At 39.9% G+C, this 25,597-nt stretch overlaps 2 protein-coding genes and 1 long non-coding RNA gene across 8 annotated transcripts in view; 1 reads left to right on the top strand and 2 right to left on the bottom strand.

The window, feature by feature from the left end:
* LOC119716947 (uncharacterized) overlaps positions 1-5,995 on the bottom strand; it is a 103,815-nt gene extending 97,820 nt beyond the window's left edge. For both annotated transcript variants that reach the window (XR_011809029.1, XR_005265808.2), the window contains exons 1-2: positions 5,816-5,995; positions 4,099-4,249 (exon numbers count right to left, since the gene is read on the bottom strand). This is a non-coding gene — a long non-coding RNA (uncharacterized lncRNA). The remainder of the gene's footprint in view (positions 1-4,098; positions 4,250-5,815) is intronic.
* Positions 5,953-16,115, top strand: HPF1 (histone PARylation factor 1). Its single transcript, XM_027456220.3, has 8 exons — positions 5,953-6,088; positions 7,015-7,174; positions 7,767-7,953; positions 8,459-8,557; positions 9,330-9,480; positions 10,206-10,293; positions 10,869-11,041; positions 11,410-16,115. The coding sequence occupies exons 1-8, from the start codon at positions 6,029-6,031 to the stop codon at positions 11,539-11,541; spliced, it is 1,050 nt and encodes a 349-aa protein (XP_027312021.3). The 5' UTR covers positions 5,953-6,028; the 3' UTR covers positions 11,542-16,115.
* Positions 13,129-25,597, bottom strand: part of CLCN3 (chloride voltage-gated channel 3) — a 61,574-nt gene continuing 49,105 nt past the window's right edge. For 3 of the 5 annotated variants that reach the window (XM_027456427.3, XM_038179018.2, XM_038179019.2), the window contains 5 exons: positions 22,833-23,019; positions 21,263-21,661; positions 20,297-20,513; positions 17,944-18,019; positions 13,129-16,205 (listed from right to left, as the gene is read on the bottom strand). In XM_027456427.3, coding sequence (XP_027312228.2) covers positions 16,047-16,205; positions 17,944-18,019; positions 20,297-20,513; positions 21,263-21,661; positions 22,833-23,019 — 1,038 coding nt within the window. In that variant the 3' untranslated portion in view covers positions 13,129-16,046. The remainder of the gene's footprint in view (positions 16,206-17,943; positions 18,020-20,296; positions 20,514-21,262; positions 21,662-22,832; positions 23,020-25,597) is intronic. The other 2 variants (XM_038179020.2, XM_038179021.2) reach the window with 1 other exon arrangement.

Raw genomic sequence — 25,597 nt, forward strand, 5'->3', positions numbered from 1 at the left:
CTAATGACCAGACAGAAATATGATCAATTCCTCCAATTTAGCTTCTGAATTAAAAGGAGAGAGGGAATTATAGTGAGGTGCTTGCCTCCTGACTCACTAGCCTAAGCTGGAATGACTCTAAGCCACTGTTTTCCACTCCCTCACCCGATTATTTCTTAGGGGAGGGAGCCAAGGCATATGTACTAGATGATGATAATATAATCAGTCAAAACTTAGTTAATACACATCGTTTCATTATTTGTATTGATTAACACCCTGGCATCTAGTGACAGCAGAAAATGAATTGAATTACACTGCACATTAGGAAACCGTCCCACTAAATCAGGGTTGTAAAACTTGAGATGAGGAATAGTGTGTGTAAGCACAAATACAAAAAACATGACAGTCCTAGAAGTTACTAATGGTATGGCAATGTATGCAGGGTTTGTTTTGGTGGTAAGCATATTATTAAGTGATCCTTCTTCCCTATTAAAAATGTAAAGCCTCACAAGGGGGTATCTCCTAAGAATCTGTTGATTAAGAACCTTGTTATGAGACTCATTTTATTTTTTATGTCTCAGACCAAAGATTTTAGAGTGGCACCCACTTGGTTTTACACATTTTATCTTCCTTACGTGTATGCTGCATTTTGTAAACATGCAGGGAAGGGTTTAAGCTGAAAAGTTACAGATGAAGAGAACCACAACACACACAAAGAACAAAAGACCTAACTCGAAAATTAATCTTGCACTGATATTGCCTGGCTCAGAAAACAGTATCCTACTGGAAATAAAATTGGGTTAGGTTTACTAACTCAACAATTCTACTTCTTGTTGGGAAAATAGGACATAACTTGTTGGATAGGTGTTTACATTAGCAGCTCCTTGCACGAGTAGATTCTTATGGGAAGACTCTTAACTTCCCAGGATAACACATTCAGCTGAACTGAGCCTGACCGGTGTTTTGAAAGTACTTAGCTGTGCTTCCTAGTCACTTAGGTAAATTATAATGGTCTGTTTGTTATCTATAGATCTTAAGGGCTATGTAAGGCAAATGGTCCTACTTAAACTGTAGTTTGGTACAGTTGCAGGACTAAAAATGAAATTAAATGTAGAACAGGGTGGTTGTAGGGGTCAGAGTTCTGAGCACTAATTTATGCAATCAGAACAGTTTTCCTATATTCAATATAGAGCAGAAAGGCAGGCTTTGGCTTGCAGTAAAATACTACTGCCAACTTAAAATCAGAGTCTACTGCTAGTTACCAGATCTAAATAAACAGTGGTTCAAAATGCTGGATTACAACAGTACCAAGCTGTGAGTTTACACTTCTGCCAAGAGCTGTTATTGAAAGGCTCTCTAAACCGATGCCAAAATAATATTAATCACTAGAGTAAAATGCATATGTGACTTCAAGCCCTTCACAGCAAACTACCGTATATCTTCATCCATATTCTAGCTTAAACATTCACTCTACAAAGCAACATGAAGCTTCCAGGATTTCTCAGGAAATAGATGGCCTGCAATATCCTGATGAGTTTTCCTCCAGTGACACGATTTTTTTTTCATCCTCCCACTGCGTTTTCTCCTTCCATTCATCATGTATATATAGCCAACCTCACGGAACTGCAAGGGGAGCTGGCGGGGATCCAGCACAACCTGTCAGCACAGGCAGCAGGAAGATGGTGACTCAGCAGAGGTACTGAGTGTCTTTGCAGTCTGCTGCAGCACTGCTCGCTCACAACCTTCCTGGAGGCAAATCTCTCATCTTTTACACTGAATGTGTCCACAGTTCCTGCTCATCCTTATTTTGATGAAAAGGAGGACATGTCCTCCTTTGAACCTGAAAACATGGAGCTGCCCTACAGAAGATAATAACCCTATGACCAGAAGCTCCATGTGATCTAAGGATTATTTAAGGCTTAACCTGAGAAGGAGGCTGGTAATTTTGTAAAGCAACTCGTTAAAAACAAGATCTTCACTTAAACTGAAATATTAAAAATTATTCACAAATAGCATAATGTCACTCTTTGTGTGATGCTGCATTCTATACAACCATACAGAACAGCTGACATAAAAATCCAACATACTTGGTACGTATGCTGGGATTGCTTATAGAAAACTTAAATTAGCTGGAGTTAAGAAGCAGGCTGTCTCCTAAAGGAGCTATACTGAATGGTACACAAGCACATCTGCCTGGCCGATGGTGTATTAAGATACTTTGTCTTGGTCCTTCAAAATTCATTTTCTTTAATAACAAGAATTTAAATGGCTCCCTCTTGTGGCAAGAGAAATGCAGTATCATGTTCCGCAAAAGCCTGTTGAACAGAAATTAAATGTCTTTGTATTTATATTGCATAGTCTAGTCATCAGTACCTTTCAGTGAATGATCAGGAGACTGCACACACCTATTCCTTACTGCTTAGGTACTCTTGAAATTATCTAAAACCTGTAACTAAGTGTGGCTTGAATGGTTCCCCCTAAATTGTATAAACTTAAAAGTATGGAAAAACAGATGATGAACTACATGCATCACACCCCATCTAACCTGGTAGAGCAGAGCAGACTTTGTGTCTTGCACAGAACTCTGCCCTTAAGTCTCTGGAACACCTGAGCACAGTCTCTGAATAGAATAGCTTTATTTCTGATATTTCTTTCACAGGTGGGCAAATCTGAATCTTGCAAGGGGTGGGAGGAAAAGAAATTAGCTCTTAAAGAAAGCTTTGAGCATAAATGAATCAGTGAATGGCAGGGGGGAAATATAAACCAGATTTCAACACCTCTGCTGATTTTTCCTTCTTTCTAGAACCTAGTAGCTGATAAAAGCTTTGGCTCAGCCTTTTGACTCATGAAGGCTTTCTTCACAATAATTAATACCTATGAAACACTGAAATGAAGAACAGATTTTGTCACAGAATGGGGCATGCTTTGGTAGCTTTGGATATTAAGCAACGACCTTGGAGACATACACGAAAAATCTTTGTAAGTCATATTAAGATCTTGGTGACCTCAAAGGGTGAATTAAATGTATACATAGGAAATATCTACCACAGCTTTTAAGTAAGCAGGTCTGAAAAGTTTTGTATCAAGACAACAGAGTGCAGTTCTGTGCTCTTTCAAAGAATCTGTTACTGCATATTTATGAAGGCTTTAAAAAGAAAGAAGAAAAAAGGGTAGGCTCTCTGCATATCAGGACTAATGCAGATGCCTTAGAGCTTGATAAAGCTACTTTGCAGATTGATCTCTGAGGTAATCTCTGATAATGCTGATTCAGAACTCTGATAGCATAGGCACAGGAGACTTTACAGGTTTGAAGTAGGGAGCTCTAAAATACTTTATTGTATATTCTGCTTTAGTTGCTCATCCTTTGTAAAAATTCTTCCATGTCACAGCCTTAGAGGTTGTTAACAGAAGGGATGTCAACACAGTTAGCAATACCACATTATAGAAATGCTTTTCAAGTCTATGACTTCAGAAGTGAGAACAAATTGTTTGGAGGTAGATATGCACAGATGGAGCTACTGTTTATTTACAGACAGAAAAAAATACAATGGTGCACTGAATAATCATTTTGTATCTTACAGGGTTGTTTTTTGTTTTGTTTTCAGAGGAGGCCTGCATGGTAAAACTGTGCAGAATCTCACAACCTCTTATTTCTAGGATTCAGAGAGGAGCTGAGGAGCATAAAGACTTAACCGAGGAGTAACTGATCGTTTATCAAACCTGAAGTGTGTACGTAAGTTCAGAACTGCTGTCCTGAAAACCTCTTCTTACCTGCTGCCTGGGTCTAGATGTATCTAACCTCAAAAACACCCCTTTTATCTATCCAGTCATGCAAAGTTAGCTTTCTGAACATACCACACCATGGTCTTAACTGAACCAAACTAACTGACTTGTAGCTTAAGCCTGATGGGAAAAGATCAGGCAAGTGGGCACTTCATCTCCTATTTCTCATAGGGTACTCATTCCAAAATTGTTTGTAAGATTTACATAAAAGGACAATGAGTTACACTACACATCTATATGTTCATAAATACATGTATATGCATACATATATGTATATACATATGTAAACTGAGTGCTCATTTTACTTTAAATATGGTCAAACACTGTTGCTCTTACCCAATAACCTAGTGGCTGGGGCACCTGCCTAGAAGCATGAGATGAATTTCTGTCTTTCCTCCTGGATTCTGTGCCTCCTTTTTTCCTGGGGTATCACCAAACCACAGACTACTCTATAGGAGAGATGCTTGCTTTCAGGCTTTTATAGCTTCTGTGGAGCAAAATATAAAAATTAAAAATTAGAAAAATAAAAATAAACAAACTGATCTATAAATCTCACAGGAGTTCTATCTTCAGTGAAGCAGTAACGGCCTTACAGCTTGGGCTTTTGAGGCCTGTCACTATTAACACTATGCCAATGCTGAAGTATTTCTCTAGTTAAGTTGCATTTTTCCAGCAGAGTTCTGCTTTGTGAGATACGGGCATATCTAAAATGGATCCACTGTAAGGTCACTTCACACCTCTACTACTCCTCTCGCAATGCTGGAATGCCAGATATCGTAAGAGGCAAATGTCAAAAAGACAAAATGTCAAACTGACAAAAAGTTTTCAGAGTTTTCCACCTGTGAAAAGGTTCTATGTTCATCTTGACTCAGTATATAAAAGCCTTCACGATGATTTCATTCCTTTGTTATGTAGCAGAAGATTAATGTGGCAGGAACACACACTTGAGACTATAAGCTAGGGCATGAGGCACGTTCAAGCTATCCCTCTCATGTAGCTCTTGCATTCAACTTAGTAAAATTCTACTCATGGAACTGAAAATGATTACTTGAAGTGTTTATTTCAATAAAAACCGGGAAGAGGAGGGCTTGAAAAGTCTCTGCAAAGCTACGGGTTTGGAGGTGAGGTTAATTAAGGGATTAATTAGTTCCTTAAGGCTACCTCCTAATGGAGCTATACTGTACACAAGGTCATCAACCTGCCCAATCCTATATTAAGATACTTTGTCTTGGTTCTTCAAATTTCTTTGCCTTTTTTAATAACTAATTACTCACAGCTAATTCCTTAATTAACCTCACCTCCAATGGGAAAAAAGCCAATCCTGAAATAGTAAAGGGTGATAGAACTTAGTACTTATCATTAGATATAATGCTGAAATGGGAAATATCAGTGCCTCAGGTGTCACTGAATCAACTTGTTGCATGAGGTATGAATTCCAGTAAGCTGACCTATGGTATATATTGGATATCCCCCCCCCCCTTTTTTTTTTTGGGGGGGGGGCAGCCTTATTCTCCTAAGAATTAAGAATTCAAAGTCACCTCCACCAGGCTACTGAGGAAAACCCCACTCCTTCAGGTGCCCTTTCATCACGCTTACAGTCTGCTATTCTGGAAATTACGAAGCAACAGTGAGACTAATATTAGAAAACACAGAAAAACACATCAGAAACCTCAGGGCAGCACTCCTTACGCTTCCCAGAAGAAAATTAGGTTTGTGGCTTGTTAGCAAGCTTTTGCATCTTGATTCTGCTTAACCTCAGGTTATGAAACATAATCCATCCCTTAAATGAGCTTCAAATTTGGAATTTAATATTCCTTCCTTGTGTGTGCAGGATTTCAGAAAGTAATTCAGTACGAATGAGGATTTAAACAATTTTCCCAGCTGAAGGAGACTTTGCCCCTGATTGTCCTGTACCTCTACGCTATCAACCTGTGCTTTCTGTGAAGTCCCTAGCTACTTCTACAGTTGGGAAACATCCTCAGCCAGGATCAAGCTTCCTGTAACACACTCTGTAACTTCTAATAGTGAACGCTGCGGCCAGACTTAATCTTACCAAGCTTTTGTGTTAGCGATGCAGCTGACACAAAGCTAACACCAGGTCGCTCGGCCCCTCAGCACCGCTCCACCGCCTGCGCGCCCCCCCTCGCCTCAGCCCCCTCCCGGCCGTTGACCGGCGGGCGGGGCGTGCGCACGCGCGGGGCCGCGGCGCGCGACCTCGGAAGGGGCGGGGCGGGGCGCGCCGCGCGGGGATGCGGCCGGCGGGAGCATGACAGGGGGCGGCAAGCGGCGGCCGCGCGGGGCGGCGGCGGAGGCGGTTGGCGAGCAGGTGGCGGTTGGCGGGCGCGCGGCGCGGCCGTTGGGTGGCGGTTGGCGCGCGGCCCCCGGGCTGAGGCGGGGGCGCTGCGCTGCGGGCGGCCGCCGGGAGCCCCTAGGCCCGCGTTGGGGCGGGCGGGGAGCCGGGTGCGCCGCCTGAGCAGGGCAGTGGCGATGGCGCTGGGGTTTGTATTCGGCTCTTGCTCGGTAGTGCTCGGCTTCCTGGCAGTTTGTAGAGCATCACAGGGATGATGCTCTAAAGCCCCCCCCCCCCCCCCCCAGGCTTGCTGCTGCAGCGGTGTGTGCCTGGAGGGAGCATTTCCACGCCCGTTTTGGTTCACCTTACATCTTCTATTTATTTATTTATTTATTTATTTATTTATTTTTACAGCTACTTAAACTTTTGGCTGCATCTAAAATGTTAGGCTGTAAACTGCACCAGCTCAGACTGGGACTAGCAGAGTGGCACAGGTAGTGAAGACTCAGAGGATTTACGTTCTTTAACCAGGCATGGCAAAATTGTGTCCCTGCTTCTAAGTGTTTGTGTGATGGGAGTTCCCTAGAAGCAGGCTGCTGTGTGGCTAAAAACTGCCGTTTTAACATAATGCCGAATTTAGATTAAGATTGCTTAGTCCTTTGTTTGATGAGCGCATAAAGGTGCTTCTTTAGGGCACATTGACCCGCTGATATCGAAGTAGTGCTTTGCTATTTTGTACATATTAAGAACTTGTTGGGGATAACAAATTCTAATGCTTGTTATAACACTCCTAAGGGTCTCCATGCAAAGTAGATGTTCTAATCTGTATATAGGCTATTCTAAATAACAGGCCCGACTTGTGGTCTTGGTTGTTGTTTTTCTATTAATACAGAGGCTTTGTAAAGCTCTTCAGTGGAACTGGCAGGAAGCAATGAGATTAACTTTTCTTTCCCTATCTGTAGTGTGAAAAAAATGGGGATGTCAAGAAGAGAAGATCAGATCAGGCAGATATACCTGATTCTCTTCGTCAAGAAGCAGAAACATGCTACCAGCTTAGGCTACCTGAAGACTTCTACCAGTTTTGGAAGTTTTGTGAAGAACTAGATCCTGAGAAACCAAGCGGTAAGTTTTTGGATTTTATTTATTTATTGCCTTTTTTAAATTTCAGAAAAAACAGCCTGAAGGTAGGCAAACTGGAGGCTGTCAGATGCATTCTCACGCTGCTTCAGTTTGCAGCTCAGATGGCAAGATATTTACATGAGTATAAACAAGAATACTGGAGATGATCACAAAGATGTCAGTCTACTTCAAGCTTTCTGAAATAAAATTAACCATGGCACGTAAAGGATTAAATGTTATCTAAATCTGCCTTTCTTGTAGGTACATTTAAAATATTAAATATTGAATTAAAGTTTCCTCGTATCAACTCAGACTTCGACTCCCTAAAAGTTATTATATAACAGAATATGAGGTCTCAAGGTGCTCTAGAAATGCCACTTTATTTTCCAATGAAAAGTATATATAAGTTAACTCTTAATAACCTAACTTTTGAATGAAAGCTGATTAAACAAAAGAACATCTCAACTTTCCTTGTCTGGTAAACAGTACGTGTGACTGGATTTATGGACATTTTTGGTAGGTGAGTGACAGAGGAGTGTCTTGGTTTAGCTGTGCACCAGCCAGAAAGTAAAACAATTCGTGCTCTGCTTTTCAGATGCACTTGTGTCAAGTGTTGGACTTACACTGGTTGGACCATATGACATTCTAGCTGGAAAACACAAAAAAGCAAAATTAACAGATGTGAACTTCAATCTTCATTGGAGATTCTTCTATGATCCCCCAGAATTCCAGACTATACTTGTCGGGGATAGCAAAACACAGTATCACATGGGATATTTCAGGTATTTAATTTAATATATGCTCTTGTTATGATAACAGTTGCATGTTACTTTTTCTCCTCCATGTTTTCCATGACACAGGATTTGAGAATGAAATGTATACATTAAAATAAATGCCAAATAAATGTCTCTCTAATGTAACAGAATATTAGCACATGGGTTGATACCTTTAATAAATTAAGATCAAAGATGCTGGAGTTGAAGACTAGATTTAAATATTTATTAAACTCACCCCTACATCCCTCCAGAGCACCTTCTGGTTAGTTTTATCTCTAGCCATAATACTTCAAAGCATTATAAAATAAGGGGAGTATGCATTCTCTGTGTGATTATTGATATGAGCTCTTTTCAAAGGCATACTTTTAAGGTTCTAACGTTTTAGACCTAATATTGCTTTTGTAAGGTCTCTGAAGGAGATGTCAGCATGGCGAGTAGGCAAACTAATTTCACTTTGAAATAGGAGAAATGGACACAGCTTGAATATTTGTATGTACTTTTTCAAAAACAGGGATGTGCCAGATGAGCTTCCAGTGTGGGTTGGTGCAAATGAAGCTAAGAAGAACTGTCTGATTACTCCAGTTGGTGACAATGTATTTGCTGCAGTCAAGTAAGGTTCATATTTACTTTTATTTGTAAAAAGTACTATAGAAAAGAAACTGTTAATCAGGACATGTGAGAGGAAATAATGCAGCTATGTCTTTCTTGCATATGTAAAAATGCATTATATAGAGAGTAACGACAAACCCTGTTTCTGAGCTGGGGCAGGGTAGCATTTATGTGAATATATAATTCCATATGATGCATTAAGCTTTATGTGGTCCTGCATCATGAACTTAAATAACAGAAGTGTGAATACTTCTATTTCATGGCCTGTCAGTTAAAAATGGAAAGCCCTCTAAGGACAGATGCATGCCAATAAGTGAAAGCAGACTGAAGAAAAGGTTCCACAAACAACCCATGTGAAGTGCAGAGTTAAATGATGACATTTGTTTTGAAAGGCCCACAATGAAACTCATCAATATGTATTTATGTGCATGACTTGGATGACAAAGAGCGTGTAAGTCACTGAAGCAGTAAACTAAATTCTTCAGATAGACGGATGAACAGCAGCAGCTGAGTTTGTGAGAATCTTCATCACCTGCAGATAGCACAAACTGCTTTGTAATGCAAACACAGATAGAAAAGGCCAGAGTACTTTCTGTGCCAAGCTTTGCTTTCTGTGGTGCTTGTTGTTGAGAGGCTTGCATTCCTAAGTCTGTGTATAAATAAATCCTCCACTGCTAATCTTCATTATAAGATTTGGAGGTTTAGTGATTGAAGGCTATTCATTTGTTTGTTTTCTGTTTAGCTCTTTTAAGACATGTTTCTTCTGTTTACAGATTATTTTTGTCAAAAAAACTTAAGGAAGTGACTGATAAAAAGAAAAGTGCTGTTTTGAAAGAGATAGATGAAAAACTAACAAGAACAGCAAAAGAATTGGGTTATTCTCTGGAACAAAAAACCATGAAGATGAAACAGAGAGATAAGAAAGTATGACTTTACTGATCCACTGGAGAGAACTAAGTTCTGTTAAACTGTTTTTTTCATTTACTTACCTGGTTTTCCTTTTTTTCTCTTTTTTTCCTTTTTTTTTTTGTTTTTTTGGGAATCCTTCTATTCAGTAAAGAAGCCTCATTTAGGAATATCCAAATCTCTTTCTATAAAACTTCAGGAGAGGGAAGATCAGTACAAATGTGTTCCAAATAATGGGATTAAGTCAAAACACTTTACTCTTCTACAGCATAGCTTGCCAAGTAAGGCGTTAAAATAAAGAAAAAAAAATAGCAGAAATAGTCTAAAACAAATGGGGAGCATGGAAAAGACTGCCTCATAGTGAAGGTCCATGTAAACGGTTGGGTTGGATCTATGAGAAAGAGTAACATTAAGGATGATGAGTATTAGTAGATGATTTGTTTCCATACCTATTAGAAGTAATTATGGCAGCGGGGATGGAACAAATGTAGTAAAATGCACAAAATATACAAGTGACTACAAGCAGTCCTAGATTTCAGAACTTCGCTGGAGTTTCTGGTTATCTGAAACTTCAGTGCTTAAAAATAATTGCTGTATACTTCAAGTTGGTGTCCTTGAGCCTAGACACTGTATTTGGGTTGGCCACCAGCAGCCAGGTGTTGATGTTGTTTAGTGACGTGAGTGGTGTTATGTCACGGTGTTGACTTATGGTACTACGTTCGATTTCCTGGCTCTTTATTTAGGTGGTGGCCAAAGCATTTCACGGAGCTGGCCTGGTTGTTCCTGTAGACAAAAATGATGTCGGATACAGAGAACTTCCTGAAACAAATGGTAAAGATCTTGTTCACCATATTCTTCTGCTCTGTTAGTAGACAGTCTCCAGTCATACACCTGCTTTGCAAAAGTAAACTGCATTCATGTTTTCTGCCTGAACAATACGAGCAGCTGCGACTAAAGGGGAAATATTTTAACTATGAAACTTGAGCAAATAAGTTTGTTTTATTTAAGTAAACCAGATGAGAATCAAAGAGACATACTAAATGTGAAATAATAATTCCTAAAGTAGTAGTTCATGCTACTACGCAGCCATGCAGGAAGTAGATTCAAAGAACTGATGTACATTCAGGGATTTGTGGGTTTATTTCTTGTTCCCCCTCCTCTTCTGGTGTTGTGGTAACCAGAATTAGTTCCTTGATGGAAGTTCAACACATGAATGCCCACCTCTGTGTGGGGAACTGAGATGGATGGGCATGGGGTAAGAATGAGCTGCAAAGGGAAGGGGGGAGCTTTTTCACCAGCAGCTTGTACCTGAATGTGACCTGCAGGTACACTTTTGGCAGAAGCTGCTTCCATGCCATATGTTTCTTAACTTAAACATTGAAGTATTTCTGCTTTTATTTTTGCAGCTAATCTTAAAAAAATATGTAAGGCCATTGTTGATGCTCCTACTGATGAAGAGAGACTGAAAGCGTTTGCCCCCATCCAAGAAATGCTCACCTTTGTACAGTTTGCTAACGACGAGTGTGACTACGGGATGGGATACGAGCTGGGTATGGACCTGTTCTGCTATGGGTCACATGTAAGTACTACAGCCCCCGTCACAACGTGAGGCTTATGTGCCGTTATAACAGCACTGTGGGCCACCGGGCTGTAGCCCTGGAGCGCCACGGTCCCGTTCTGACCGGAGCCGGGCTCCTGGTGCCGAGGAGCCCGTGTAAATGCCCGTGGTGTGCCTGGTCGCCTAGCCCCAGGCACAGCGTGCCGCAAGCTGCTTGTGCTCGCTCCCTGTGGGAGGGGCGGGGGCTGGTGCGGGCGGCAGCCGGGCTGTGCCCAGGGCCGGTCCCGGGGGGGCGGCAGGCGCTGCGTACTGCAGCGCGGGGCGGGCGGTGGCGGGGCGGGCGCGCTGGTGGCGGCGCTGACGGCGGCCGTTGTCTCCCTGTCGCGCAGTACTTCCACAAGACGGTGGCGCAGCTGCTGCCGCTCGCCTACGGCCTGCTGCGGAGGGGCCTCTTCGCCCGGATCATCGAGGCGCACCTGGCGCAGCGGCGGGACGAGCGCCTGGACCAGCTGGAGCCCTGACGGGCGGCGCGGGGCGGGGCGGGGCGGGGCGGGGCGGGGCGCGGGGCCGGGCCGAGTAAAGGTTGCTTGCACAACACCGCCTCCATCACTCTGCGCCGGCACCGCACCGGGAGCCGCTGCGGCACGGCAGGGGCGGGGGCAGCGCGCGTAGGGGGCAGCTAAGGGGGGACGGGGAGCTCATCCCGCAGGGACAGAGCCGCGCCGCGAGGCGCTGCCCGGCCGCAGGCCGCTGCCACCGCGTCCTTGGATGCCGCCCACCGCGTGCACCAAATTGGGCTAAGCAGGCTGCCCCTTGGCGGTAACGACACAGCACTGACTGGCGCTCATCTGGATGGCGCTCATCTGGATGGGGCTGATTTAGCAAGAAACGGGATTTAGAAAATCAGCACATGGTATTACAAGAGAAAAACTGCACTACCTTTCCTACCTTCAGTGTGGTTTCCTAGCTTCGGTGCGGTTTTCCACTACTTTTACTAATCTGAACTTCTTAATACAAAGTGACCTTTGCAGAAGATGCATATTAATTATCATCATTGGTCAGGTGCTCTTCTTCCCTTTTATTGCACAGCTTTAGTCTCAGGCTATTGCTTACAATAAAAGATGAGAAACCGACGAAAACAAAACACTTTCTCTTAGCCAAGCACCAAGCCCAGCCGTAGTGGAGTGACCGATCACAGTCCTTTGTTCATCATAACTGCTGCTGACAGTACTTCTGACAAACAGCATAGGCCCCTAGCACCATATACTCAAATTTCAGCATTGTCCCTTCTTCCAGCAAATGACTACTTCCAAAGCTCCCTTCCTGCATAAATTACTATATTCATTTTAGTTCAGCAGACAGCAAAAGCCTATCTCAACTTTTAATTCAGAAAGCTATTTTCAGTTCTCAGTCATGCATTTCATCTACTTCTGTAGAAAACATCTACTACTGCGACACCACCACCCCTCCCCTTTCAGTCAGCATACAAATGTTCTGTTTATTCAAACAAGCACACACATACATAAACTTTTTCATGGGCACTCAATTCAGCTTTATACATAAAAAGCACTGTCTCAAAAATCCATCTCTTCTCCCCCCTCCCTCCTCTTTCCAGGTTCCACACAGATTTTCATATTAACGCCCTGTAAATCCCACAAGTATTCACCTTTCACATATTTAAGTATTAGCTCTGGAAAAAGTGAAGATTCATGGATTTTCCAGTTTTATCTGTTCTTCTCAATTAGAGCTTAATAACTGTAACCACAACTGAAGAAATACTAAAGTGCATGTACATCATGAATATGTCAGAAAGAGATGTCTAACTTCACCGTACTTTTTAAAAAAAAAAAAAAGAAAAAGAGGGCTAAAAATGCACAGTGCAGCAACTACATAATTCTGTCTTTTATACAATAAAAGCACCACACATTTTCAAATTGGGAAGCCAGCTACTCTACAATTACATAATTGAAGCGAATTGGAAAGTATGTTTCAGAAAGTTTTGATTTTTACTAATTTTATATTAAAAATTCCTAGCTCTTCATTTTGTTCCAGGGAAGTTAAATGCAAAAATCAACACAAATACTGAGAAAACATGACAGTCAAAGTAATAAATGGTCATACAGAAGTTTTTAATGTTTGTTTAAATCATCACAGTAATCAGAATTTTTACTGTAATGATATGCAGCTCTACCACACTATTATAAATAAAAACATTAAGATCAATATTAAATACAGCTCTAGGCAACATCACAGATTAACAAAGTATGCATTCTTCATGAACCAGTAACTGACTGATTTAAAAATAATAATAATGCTGACACTTTCACCCTCCCATCCACATTTTTTTCGAATTAGAAACTTGAGTAAGGCGCTGGAAGTTTTACATTAGAAAAATTTTGTTGAACAGCGGAGGCACACATACTTCAGTATCAGAATTTCTAATGCATGTTTACCAGGGACATTTAAAATGTCAATAGGGAAAGCTTAGCAGCCGAGAACATTAAAGGATAAACAATTTATATGCAGCACTTGGGATCCATACTGAAATTATAAAACACAGCAGGGGTGTGAACTGTATTTTAATTCAGACAGTACAGTCTGTAGAATCAGGTGCAAATTAATACAGTACATACACAGCAGTGTTTTAGGATGAGGAAAACATCAGAAATGGCAGAGGTTCCAAACTGATTTAAAGCAACTTTTTATACATGTAGTGCATTTATATTCTTCCACTACAGGAAAAAAACAAAACAAACAAAAAAAAAAAACACAAAGATAACAGATCAGCATCACTGACAGCTTCCAGAGCTGCCTTCCATATAGGGGCCAAACCCTGCTCTTCGTGAAGTTTCTGCAGGTTCACCCAACGTACCAGAACAAATGCTGAACCCCTGGCATTAGCTTTGCTTGGCAGAATACAGCCTGTTGCTGCAACTCAACAGCCTCAACACAGCCGGATTCCATTTCAGCTCCAAAGCTGCTCTTCGTACAGGCGCTGATCACACTGAGCCCACTGGCACATTACACTTTCTACTGGTTCCAGTTACTGCAGGAGATGAGATCGATTAGCTGGCAGTTTTATACTCCGAAAATAGGCAAAAATTCAGCAAAGCACTTTAAACACTGACATTTTTTTGGAGCTTGCCGACAATACCACAGTACTGTTTCGGGACGTTACCTTGCTTTAAGATGAAGTCATGCTGAGTACTTTGCTGAAAAAAGATGTTTGAGGTAACTGTGACAACTGCATTAGAGATGCCCAAGAATTTAGGCATTAACCATCTCAACCTTTGGAGTCCTGTGGTCATAACTGTTAATAAGGAAATTTTATCTAGCCACATTTTGTAAAACATGATTCTCTACGCCATATTTCTTGAGGTTTTTCCTCCCTGCTTCACTTATGGCACATTGCCTTTGTGTCCGCATTGTGTTTGTGACAGTTTGAAAAAATGACTGAAACAAATTAATTGGTGACCGAAAGAAAAGTTAGGCTGTTAGGAATTGGTCAGTTCACCTGCTGCCGCCCTGTGTGTTGCTGCTCAACTTTGAAGTCCTGCCAAACTTTCAAGTACTGGATTTGATTCTGCCCTGCCGCTCATCTTCAGTGGCTATATATCATTTATAGCTCTATATACTTGGAAAAAAGTCAAAAGCAATCTAATACGTAGAGTTGCTTTTTATTATTTTTAAAACCCTGAAGTTTTATTTCTTTTAATAATATTTCTACTATTACTGTTCCAGTTATCTGCTCAAAAAGTAACGGCAGTGAAAGTTACATTTGAAAATGATCTTATATGCATGTTGGATCATAAAGAAACCATTTTGTTTAAACCCTTCATCTAGTTGTAAACATTTGCTAATCCTCCATTACTCAGAGAGGATTGTGAATTATTCTATAAAATCACATTAAAAAGGTAATTAGTTATGTGAGATATTAACTGATTTGTATTTAATAGATTTTTTAATTCATAAAAATATAAATAAAGAATGGTAAAACTTCAAGAAAAATAATATACATTTAGTGCAAGTTATGAGTTACATTTCTTCCTACCATGTCAGCAGTGGAACATCTTTTGTGGAGAAGAAAAAATAAAAATGAGCAGTCTCAAATTTTACAGGGGGGGAAAAAATATCTCCAGTGTTGTAGCATGCATTTTTTACCAGATACACGTATACAGAATTGTTCCAGCTCTTAACTAGTAGATAGCAGTACTCTTCCTTATACTGCACAACATTGGTATATATCCTAGTGTTTTCAATAATACAAAAATTGCATAAGACCAGGTCACATTATTGATATTTTCTGCAGCAAAAACAGTATTTTTCTCTGAAACTCTAGTTTAACGTTTCATTTTTCTCATTATCACAGCGCATGGGCTGAAAGATGTCTCGCATGGCTCTTGCAAGGTATTACCTGTTCCATCTGTTTTTGTTGCAGTGGATCTGTACTGCCCCAAGCATTTCATGATGTACAAACTTACACGTTTAATGGCACAAGAAAAACCTCCCTTCTTGTGATCCAACCTCAGTAACTCACAGTACATCTCAATATGAGAAACAACTGCTTCAAAAGGGCACACCAATTTTAAAGAGGCTTTGTTACGGCTCAGGAGAGAGAGAAATAAAGCTCTTCTGGAATGTAGAAAGGTGACGTGTAATAATTATACATTTCATGAGTTAACACAACAGTTTTCAGTGGTAAAAAGGGCAAGACCTTTCAGTCTCCATAAGATGGCTCAATTCGGAATGATCCCTCCAGAAACAGGGACTAAGAACACATCTCTTCAATGCTGAAGTACCAGGCTGGGGCTGGAGAATTGCGCCACCTCGCACGGCTCTCCCACTGCACTATCATGGCAGACCTGACGCCTCGGGACGCATCCAGTGCAGGACAGCAGCTCTCCCTTCGCACGCTCCCATCAGCCTTCCTCCTCTCCACAGCTTCCCCCAGACCAACTCCTGATTTCCAGCAGCACTGTTACGCAAAAACCCAGCTCTCGTTTCTGATTTTAGAGTATCTCCCAGACTAAAGTGTTGTGCTATTCAACAAATGAACCTCCTCTTCAGTTTCCTCTCTCTCCTCAGCTATGGGTTTCAGTTGAACATTATTGAGGCGGGGTCTTGGTTTGCCGTCTGGGCCATATGACGGAGGATATCTTTTTTTGTTATAATGCCAAGGAGGCGCCTGAAAAGGACAAATGGAAGACCAATGTTAATCCAAGCAGGAAAATAAGAAACCAGAACAACATCTGTAGCCAAGTCCTTTTTGTTGACAGGGACAGAGCAAAAGTAAACAGCCTGATTTTCTGATTTAGACAAAAACATTTTATTAATCAAAATACTGAATAACCACCAGTTTGTTAAAAGACAGCAATGCTGAGACACCACATTGGATGGTCTCTGACAGCTGCAGTCTACTTTAATGAAATACAAGTAATACAAGTAGAGACCATGACAATTTTTGTTTAACTTTGTTTCCACAAAAAAATGAAATTTTGATTAGCATATGCCAACAAAAAAGTAAAAAAAGAGGGACAAAGAAAAAAGAGGTATGAAAAAGAAGTGATATTGATCCCATTTCAAAAGGGATGAATGTGCCAGCCTAGCCATCAGAAGTGATGTATCACTTGATGGCCCAAAAATCCTAATAGCAAATTGAACTCCTCTTCCCTCCTTTTTTTTTTTTTTTTTTTTTTTTTAAATCACAGGGATCTTTCCAGTCTGATGCACTGGCTCAGACCTCAGACAGAATATATGTTCATAGGAGCACACTGTATTCACCACAAAACTTTTGCAAAATAATCAATGGTTAACTAGGTTTTGGAGTGCACAGCTTTAGGAAATAAATTTAGAAAATAAATAGAAAGTAATTATGTTTTAATTTTCAAATTTAGATACTGTGCTCTTATGACAGGGTCTTAATTGCTTTTTAAATTGTAATTTTGTGAAACATCAAAAAGGATGAGACTGTCCAAAAGGGTAATATCACAGGAGAAGCAAAGAGCAGAATGAATGAGCCGCTGCCCTTGTTATTCCGGTTAGTACTTTATTTTTTTCTTATTAAAGGACGCATGAAATACTTGTGAAATATTAGCATAAAATGAGAACATAATTAGCATGTTTTGCACATAAGCAGCTAAACTTGGTGGGTAGGTTTAGTAGAAATGCAGCTATTGCAGAGCAACCCATGTCCAAATTAAGAGAAGTCTATCTCATAACTAAGGTTAGATCACAACATTGTGGTTAAAACAGTATCTAGATTCTGAAGTAAACAGTAAATGTATTAGCACGCCATTTAGTGGCTTAGGATTTCACTGGACTTTATAAGAGGGAGTACATTAGTTGCTGTAGGTAACAGCAGCAGAATCACAAGACTTCATATAAAATTGCAGAACTGTACTTGAAAATAAGAGTACTTCTAAAAATCATGTTGATAAATGGGGATTACAGAGAAGATCTTATGCTGCAATATATTAAAAACTTACTTGGCTTTGCTTCTCAAAAGATGCGATAGTTACTTTGCTATTTAACAGCTACTTAAAGCTGTCAGAATCAGAAATTAGCATATATAGAATTTTTATTTCACATTATGAGGAAAAAAGGTATTCCTAGCTGTGTGCTTTCCCACCTAGGGAAATCAAAAGATCAACTAGATGGATCTACATGATCTGAAGAACAAAACATCAAAGTCTATTGTTTACCTTCCTTTAATGTTGTGACTAACAGTACGTCCACAGTTAACAGCCTGATTTCTACAAAAGGATTTTGCATACTGTTTTCTGTTATGGTTTCTTTAATACAAATTTTTAGTAAAGGAGGATTTCATTGTTCAGCCGATGTCATAAAAGTACTGAACAGTTCACAAGTTTCATGCTTCCTGACTTCTAATGTGTCTAATTATGAGATCTGATATATCTAATCACCAAGGGTTCGACGTGCTGCTTTAGTTGCTCGAGATGCTCTAATATGTTCTTCTTTGTGATGATCCCCAAGACAATCCTGAAACAGATCATGTTATGCTAATAACTGTGTGTGAAATCAAATAAAAAAATTCTAGTCATAACGAAAAAGGTTTAGAGTAGAGCAAAACTAAAAAATAAAATGGATTGCAAGAAAGCTAATGAGATAGTTAAGTGAAAAATGATTCGAAAGTCAGCACCCTTTCCCAGACTTGTGTTTTGTTTTTTTTTTTCTTTTTTGTCTGTCTTCTAAAATGCTCAATCTTCAACAACCCCAGAGCAATATGTTTCTCATACCAGGTACAAGTCAGGGAAGCATACATATACTTCATCCCTTCTCCCAAATTCACCTCTCTTCAGATTTCAGTGGCACTGAAACTAAAATCTACTTTATTTCCTTTTGTTTACTTGTTATTTTCTCCTCACAACTACAGACAATTATGTGTACATGTATTTAACAAGCCACACTAAATAACCAAAGTAATAACGGTCAAGTCACAGCACTTGAGGTTTGAAGCTGCACTACAAAGCAGCATTATTTGGCATCCCCAGGAACAGACAGATTTCTTATTCACCATGGTATAAATCAATCCACTCCCTGGAATGGATGTTCTGGTCACAGGTAGAAAGAATCAGGTTCATCTTTATATAAATCTGTATCTCAGCAATTTCTGCACAGTTCGTATTTGTAACTGGATCAGAACCAGTAAGTTAATGTCTGTCTTCATGTCTACTCAATTTGCATGAAATTTGCCGAAATTTAATAGTCCTCCACACCCACATGGCTATGTATCACTCAGAGTACTTCGCTGACCTTGTTGTAATGGATGACAAACTCATGGAAGACCACGAATTTGTAAACTGAAGTAGGACAACAAATAACGAGTATCACGAAACAGCAAATTTTGAAGTCATCCATACTTGCTGATACTTTATCATAAAGTGATTAAGAACTCGCAGTACAGTTTGACATAGCTTTACAAGACTCATCTTTCTTTAGAGTCAATTTTGACATCAATGGCAACGTTCGAGCACTCAACCACAACAGAAGCTGTAAGATCGTAGTATGTATCACTGAAGTTTTACCAACTCAAATTTCCATGTACAAAACAGGAATAATTGCGTGTCTGCACTGACTTCTAAGTGTCAGATCACGATGTCATTTCTCTTGCATAGGAAGGTTTTTAAAGAGCTACTTATACTTCTGAAAACAGCTATTTTTTATTTGATTTCCTATTTTTTAAGAAAAAAAAACACATATAAAATGCATCTGTTTTAAAATACACCTGAATAAACAAACTTGGAAATCAGTGCAGTATTTAAATATTTGCCACTTAGAGCAGCAGTCAACAGCAAAGCAAAAAAAATCCCACCCATATTTCAGGTTTCTTGATTTTGTCCCATGAACAGAGATCCTAAATAATGTGGATTAAAAGACAGAGTTTCAGCGTTTAAGTCTCAGGTGACTTAAAAGACATGCTAGAGAGAAAGCAAGATACTATGGCAGAAGCTGCAATGCTGTGTGTCAAGTGGTTAACACCCGTGATACAGGAAAGCAGAATGCTGAAGTAGAACAGTACTCAAAAAAAGATCTTGTAATAAAAAAAGAAATAAATAAGAGACAATTTTAATGAACATTTAAACATGTTCAAAGATAGAACATGTTAAACATAGAACACAGTCTCTATGCCAAGGGCCAATTTATTTCATGGTAATCACATGACAACTCCCTACAGTCATATGTACAAACATCCAAATCTTGAGATTACTTTCTTGAAGTATTTTGAAGTGCAGAAGCAAAGATTGCAGACTGAAGTTTCAGAACTAGTGGCAGTTACTTAGTTTTCAGTATTCCAAATCTAGTAGCCTGGTGGTAATTGTCATTACCAAACTCTATAAGAGGAGGTAGTGAACAGACCTTTCTCTCCCTTGCTTCTTATGAGCCCAGGTAAGCTCAACAGCTGGTGTACTTCATATTGACAGAACACACCCAAGTAAGAAATACAGGCTGCTTCACATGAGACTAAATTTCTGTAGGACAAATTCTGTCTCCTCCACAAGTGAGTTGCACACACAAAACTGTTGCTGAATGAAAGCTAGTTTTTTTTCAGAGCACCTTAAGACAACTACTTACAGCTACTGCCTGCTTAGTTGGAATACAAGGGAAGAGTGAGAATTTAAGTGAAGTGCCACTGCACAGCACCTTCTTGACATACAGCATCAACTATATGGATCCAAATACCATGAAAGCTTTGATCCTAGAAGTGAAAATTACCGTGTCTAACTAAATGAACAGTATTGCTGCCACTTTACTCACCCGTTGTGTGTTACAAGGCACTGCCTCAAACCCAGCTTCCGGAAAATATCAACCACTATTTCCATGGGCGTGTGGTCTGTCACGGTGAAAGGGCTCATGTCAAGTATGCTTCTAAGCTTCAAAGGCCTAGGGCTTTCTGCTGGAAGCGATGGGGTATGCTGGGCAAAACAGACCCTGGAACTGCCAACAATCCCTTCCTGCTTCTTTCTAGCACTTTCTTTAAGAAAGAGGAGAGTTGGGGGGAAGGGAAGACAGGAGAAGAAGAAAAACGTTACATTCTTGGAGAAAGATGATTAAGCACAAACAGAAAATTCAATCAACACTACCAGGCTATGATATTGTTATTCTCTAGATGCTGATATCCTTGTTGTGTTTCTATAAACACTGCTTCCTCACCAAGAAGCACTCGTGCAGAAATCACAGCAGCCATCTACCATACAGGTGTAGCTACTGCCCCTCAGCACTTGGTAGCTATGTCAGCTACTACCCTCTCACTCTAATAATTAACTTGCATTTACTGTGTAGAGATGGAAATGCTTAAAAACTATCATACAGTAAGCACACAGCTGCTGAAGAATCTGTCCCAAAGAAAGCCTATCTCAACTGATGGCTTCCCCCTGTAATGACGATAAATGCTGTCATTATCATCATCATAGAACAGCTCGGGTGGGAAGGGACCTTAAAGCCCATCCAGTTTCAACCCCTTGCCACAGGCAGGGACACCTCCCACCAGAGGTTGCTCAAAGCCCCATCCAGCCTGGCCTTGAGCACCTCTAGGGATGGGGCATCCACAGCTTCTCTGGGCAGCCTGTGCCACCCTCTGAGAGAAGAATTTCCTCCTAACATTAATCTAAATCTCCTCTCTTTTAGTTTAAAACCATTCCCCTTTGCCCTATCATTCAAGTTTTAAGCTTTAAAATGATTTCAATTAGAATATATAACAATAAAATATCGGAAGATAATTACCTATTGCGATAGTTAAATCTCTTCTTAAAGCAAAGCCCACCAGTCTCTGCGATTCTTTTGACATAATAACAGGAAAACCGTTATAGCTGGTTTCGTTGATCAAGTTTTCTATGTCTTCAACTGTCATATTATCCTGCGTCAGAACTGCTAACGGCGGATCACTTCTTCGAGGTCTCATTACATCAGCGGCCAGTGTTGTGTGAGTAAACTCCTCCTTTGCATCCAAGAAGGGATATCCATTCAGTCGGATGTGCGCCTCATAGATGCCTTCCCTACCAAAGGCATCTCCTACCCACTTACTGGTCATGACTGCAGCCATTAGGGGCACAATATATTCCAGCCCTCCTGTTAGCTCAAAGACAATAACTACCAGGGACACAGTCATCCTTGTCACGCCACCTGCGAGAAAAATGGTAGCTATTAACATTTTAAAATCAAGTAATACTGAGTTTAGTTTTCCTGTCTTCCTGTTGAGAACTGCAAACATAACTTTGTGTTGCTCTTTCATGCAAACTATGAATTATGTCTTTTTTTGAAGCCAATCTTAAAGTTAAAAATACTGAGAAATAAGGAGATCCAGTAAGACAATAATTTGGAAACAGAATGGTACTAATGCAGGGAAGGAACAGCTAACAATTCAACAGCTGTATTGTCCAAAGTATTAAGAATTTAATGCTGCTGTTGAATCATAAAACTTAAAAAGAATTCTGAGCTGACTGAATCTTTCTTGACAATGGGACAAGACTTGGATTATATTTCTCTTCTATTAGTAAGATGTTTGTTCCACAAAGGTTTCTGATACCATATCTTCTTCATTCAATAAAAACACATGGTCCTTCTTTCAACACATTCAAAAGTGATTCTCGTTGAACTAATAAAAAAAAACACAACCTCTCCAAGAACTAGATTTGTTCCTCTAGTGTATTTGATTGCTCAAATACTCTTCCTTCAGGAAGAAGACTACTTTTGGCGGAGCTGTACTAATACCTTTTAAGTTTAACTTCTAAGGTAACTAAATTAGGACAAGACCTTCAGAAATCTTCTTAAGTTTAGGTGCCCAACTTCAGCCTCTTTAAGTGAAGATGATTTTCATCACTTTGTAAATCAGACTTCTTAAAAGTATGTCTAACCAGACTCCCCAAATCATTAGGCACTTCTGAAAGCTTTATTTACATAATTAATTTAAAGAACACTTGTTACAATTCACAGTGGATCACATCACCTCCTTATAACAATTTCAACAGTACTTGACTCTTTAAGTCCTCTATACATTTCAAGAGTGTGTTTTCTGGCTGAAGTTGTAGTGACATCTATTGATGCCACAAAGAGACATCAAACACTACTATTTAAATTATTATATTTCTCATCATATAATCAATTAAAATTTCATGTTGCTCTTCAGATCATAAGCATCTGATGGTTTTCTGTAGATAAGTGTAGTCTTCTGAAGAGAGGGAAGTCCACACGAGAAGGTGTTCCAATACTGCCCATGTTTATACCTCCCTTTATTTTGCATTGTTATTTTGGTAACAGAAAAAATCTGACATCTATTGTGTTGCAATTTAATTACCTAAGCATGCAGCAGCACCAACCATGGCATAAAGACCAGGTGTAATGCAGTCAGCTCCGACTTCACACCATTCTTTGAAAATGAACCAGTCGTGATGGTAGTAAGCCAGCTGCTCCACTGCAATTCCCACAATCCTTCCTGCTATGGCTCCAATTGCCATGCTAGGTATGAACAACCCAGATGGAACCTACAACGGAAACAGAACTGCTGTCATGCTGAAGGGAACATATTGGATGTATATTTTTAGAATTGGTGTGCTGTTGTTTGCTTTCCTTTTCCCTCCAAAAGAAATGCAAAGACTGAAACTGTTAAAAACACGTAAACTGACATCACAAGGTTAGGAAAACTTAACACACACACAATGCTACTGATACTTCTGATGAACTTAGTTAGCTGAATCCATTTTATGAATGCATTTACTTTGTATTTTACTGCATTTAAGAGCAAACCTATTACCGATACAGGACCACAGACTATATTCTCAGTGCTAACAGCACAATTCTTTCCAATATATGTTTGCCCAATCTGAGCTATGCTACTAGTACTGAAAACTTTTTGATTTCTGATTTCCCTTATTATACCTCACGTTCCTCTAAACCAACATTCACTTACTAAACAAGCTTTGCACACAGCAGGATTGCCTTCAGAAGTTGCTTCCTAGCTCCTATAAATCAGATGACCAACAAAACAGGTCATTATAAAAGAAGCTTTGCTTACTATATCACAATTCTCCATATGAAGTAGTGCATATAGAACACTAAGTACATTAAGAAGCAGATAAACTGCTGTTAAAAAAAAAACAAACAGGTAATATTACTGTTAAAACATAACAAAAACAAAAAAGCAACAACCATGTTTCTGCTGTAATTTTAGTTATTTAATCTGATTTTCTGTTATAAACCAAAACCTGGAAAGGCCACATCGCCTTGTCATAGCAGAGTGGTTTAGGGAAATCTTACTGCAAGCTTGTATCAGTAGCAGCAAGAGTGAGAAGTGAGGGTCCATCTGAGAAACCACTGTTGTGCAAAAAAAAAAAAAAAAAACAAAAAAAACCATACTGTTCCTAAATGTATCATTAAACCAGAAAAGCCTGCTGCTTCTCCTTGCAGCATCTGTTGGTATCAGAAATACATTCCACTATGGCTGAGGTACAAATCTTAACCACAAGTTGTAAAATTCTTACTTTGCGTCTGAACAAACCTGAACTCATCTTTTCAAAATAACTTCATTACAAAATCGCACTACTGGTATAATAGGAAACACCAGTAATTTATTTTTTCCTCTGCAGTGCTGCAAAATCTAAGTATTATTCAATTCCAAACTAGAGATTTTGCCCTGGAATCCAGTAGCTGATGCCAAAGTGTATTTCAGAACCTATTCACATTATTATATTATCAATATTTATGGTTGCAAATAATCTCTAACATGCAAAGCAAGGACAAATCAATACACTAAAGCCTGTCTGAAAGTCAGCTGCATGAGTTTTGTTGAAAGGTTTACTAATCCTTCATTCCCATTCCTGAATTACCTCCTATTTCAGTGCTGATAGCAACAGTATTCCATGCTGTCATTTTAGCATAATATCCAAATCATGCATTTACACCACTACTACTATTTCCCACAATTGTGCTTCTAAGCCCCTTTTAAATTGTTAAAATACATTCTTTTTCCTGATTAAAATTATTTCTTTGTGAACGGTACTATACCCTGAAAAACTAGCATTTCAGACCTAAAACTAGCTGAAAACATCTTTGAAACTGCCTAGATCCTAGCCTATTACAGGAGCATGCCACAGAAATTCAGGCTCCAAATGGGAACTGCATTGAGATGGTTTCTTATTCTTTGTTAACATACACTTTTTTGCATCTACCTCCTCTTCTTTTCATCACAAGTGGGTAATGGTTACAGGTCTAACTGATCACAATTTCACAGTTGCATCCCTTTCCCCAAGCCTCTGAATCACGTCACAAAGCGGAGAGCAACCTTCACACAGAAAGAGCAAGGAAAACCAAGTAGGTTCCACCTTGTCCCAGCTGCCTTTTCTAGTGCACACCAGCCTAACTGAAGGTATCAGTTAGAGAAAATGGCTTATACTCTGGCACATGCAACATCTTTGAAACAAGCAAGGAATCAGGATGTGTGCGCCAATTTCCACTTCTTTAGCAGTGTAGTTGGATACCACCCCGGGCCTGAAGCAAAGCTGCAATCCCATCCCAAACTGTTCATCATCAACAATTAAATGCGGTACAAGCCCACTGAAAATAAATAGTCCAGTATATACATATATTGTACATATGTATACAATCTATTTACTCTTGCAGTGTTGTTCCATGTTAAAGACCGAAAAATAAGTGCTGCCAATCAGCTTTCTGGCGATCCCTATCCATTGCAGTAGAAGCAGCAGGAACCACCAGACCCCACAGGCAGCTGAGTCGCTTTGCTCACCTCACAGACCATCAGCTCCCAAGGGGAAGGGGCAGAACTTGTGTGTTTGCACATGGCTACAGCTCCAGGAGCAGACCTGGAGAATTCGGAGGATTTTAATCATGATTTAATGATTTCATGACCAACTCTTGTTCTTTCCTCTCACAGAAATAAAGCTCACAATATGAATAAATACTATATTCAAGTGACATTCCCTTCTCCAGATGCTGCCTGACATTTTAACCTGACATATGCTTCAAAGCTTCAGACAAATGTAGGTAGCACAATCCCATCAGTGACTGCAGCACAAATCCTTGCCTATTTGTAAAGTGGTAAGTGTA

Source organism: Anas platyrhynchos, chromosome 4, assembly GCF_047663525.1.
Source record: "Anas platyrhynchos isolate ZD024472 breed Pekin duck chromosome 4, IASCAAS_PekinDuck_T2T, whole genome shotgun sequence".
In the NCBI taxonomy this organism is placed as follows: Eukaryota; Metazoa; Chordata; class Aves; order Anseriformes; family Anatidae; genus Anas; species Anas platyrhynchos.

What these genes read in the sequence shown, in the direction of transcription:
- HPF1 (XM_027456220.3), top strand. Translation starts at nt 6,029, where the DNA reads ATGACAGGGGGCGGCAAGCGGCGGCCGCGCGGGGCGGCGGCGGAGGCG. An exon ending in TGAAACAGAGAGATAAGAAA is followed by an intron (nt 9,481 to 10,205) that starts GTATGACTTTAC and finishes CTCTTTATTTAG; the next exon opens with GTGGTGGCCAAAGCATTTCA. An exon ending in AGAACTTCCTGAAACAAATG is followed by an intron (nt 10,294 to 10,868) that starts GTAAAGATCTTG and finishes TTATTTTTGCAG; the next exon opens with CTAATCTTAAAAAAATATGT.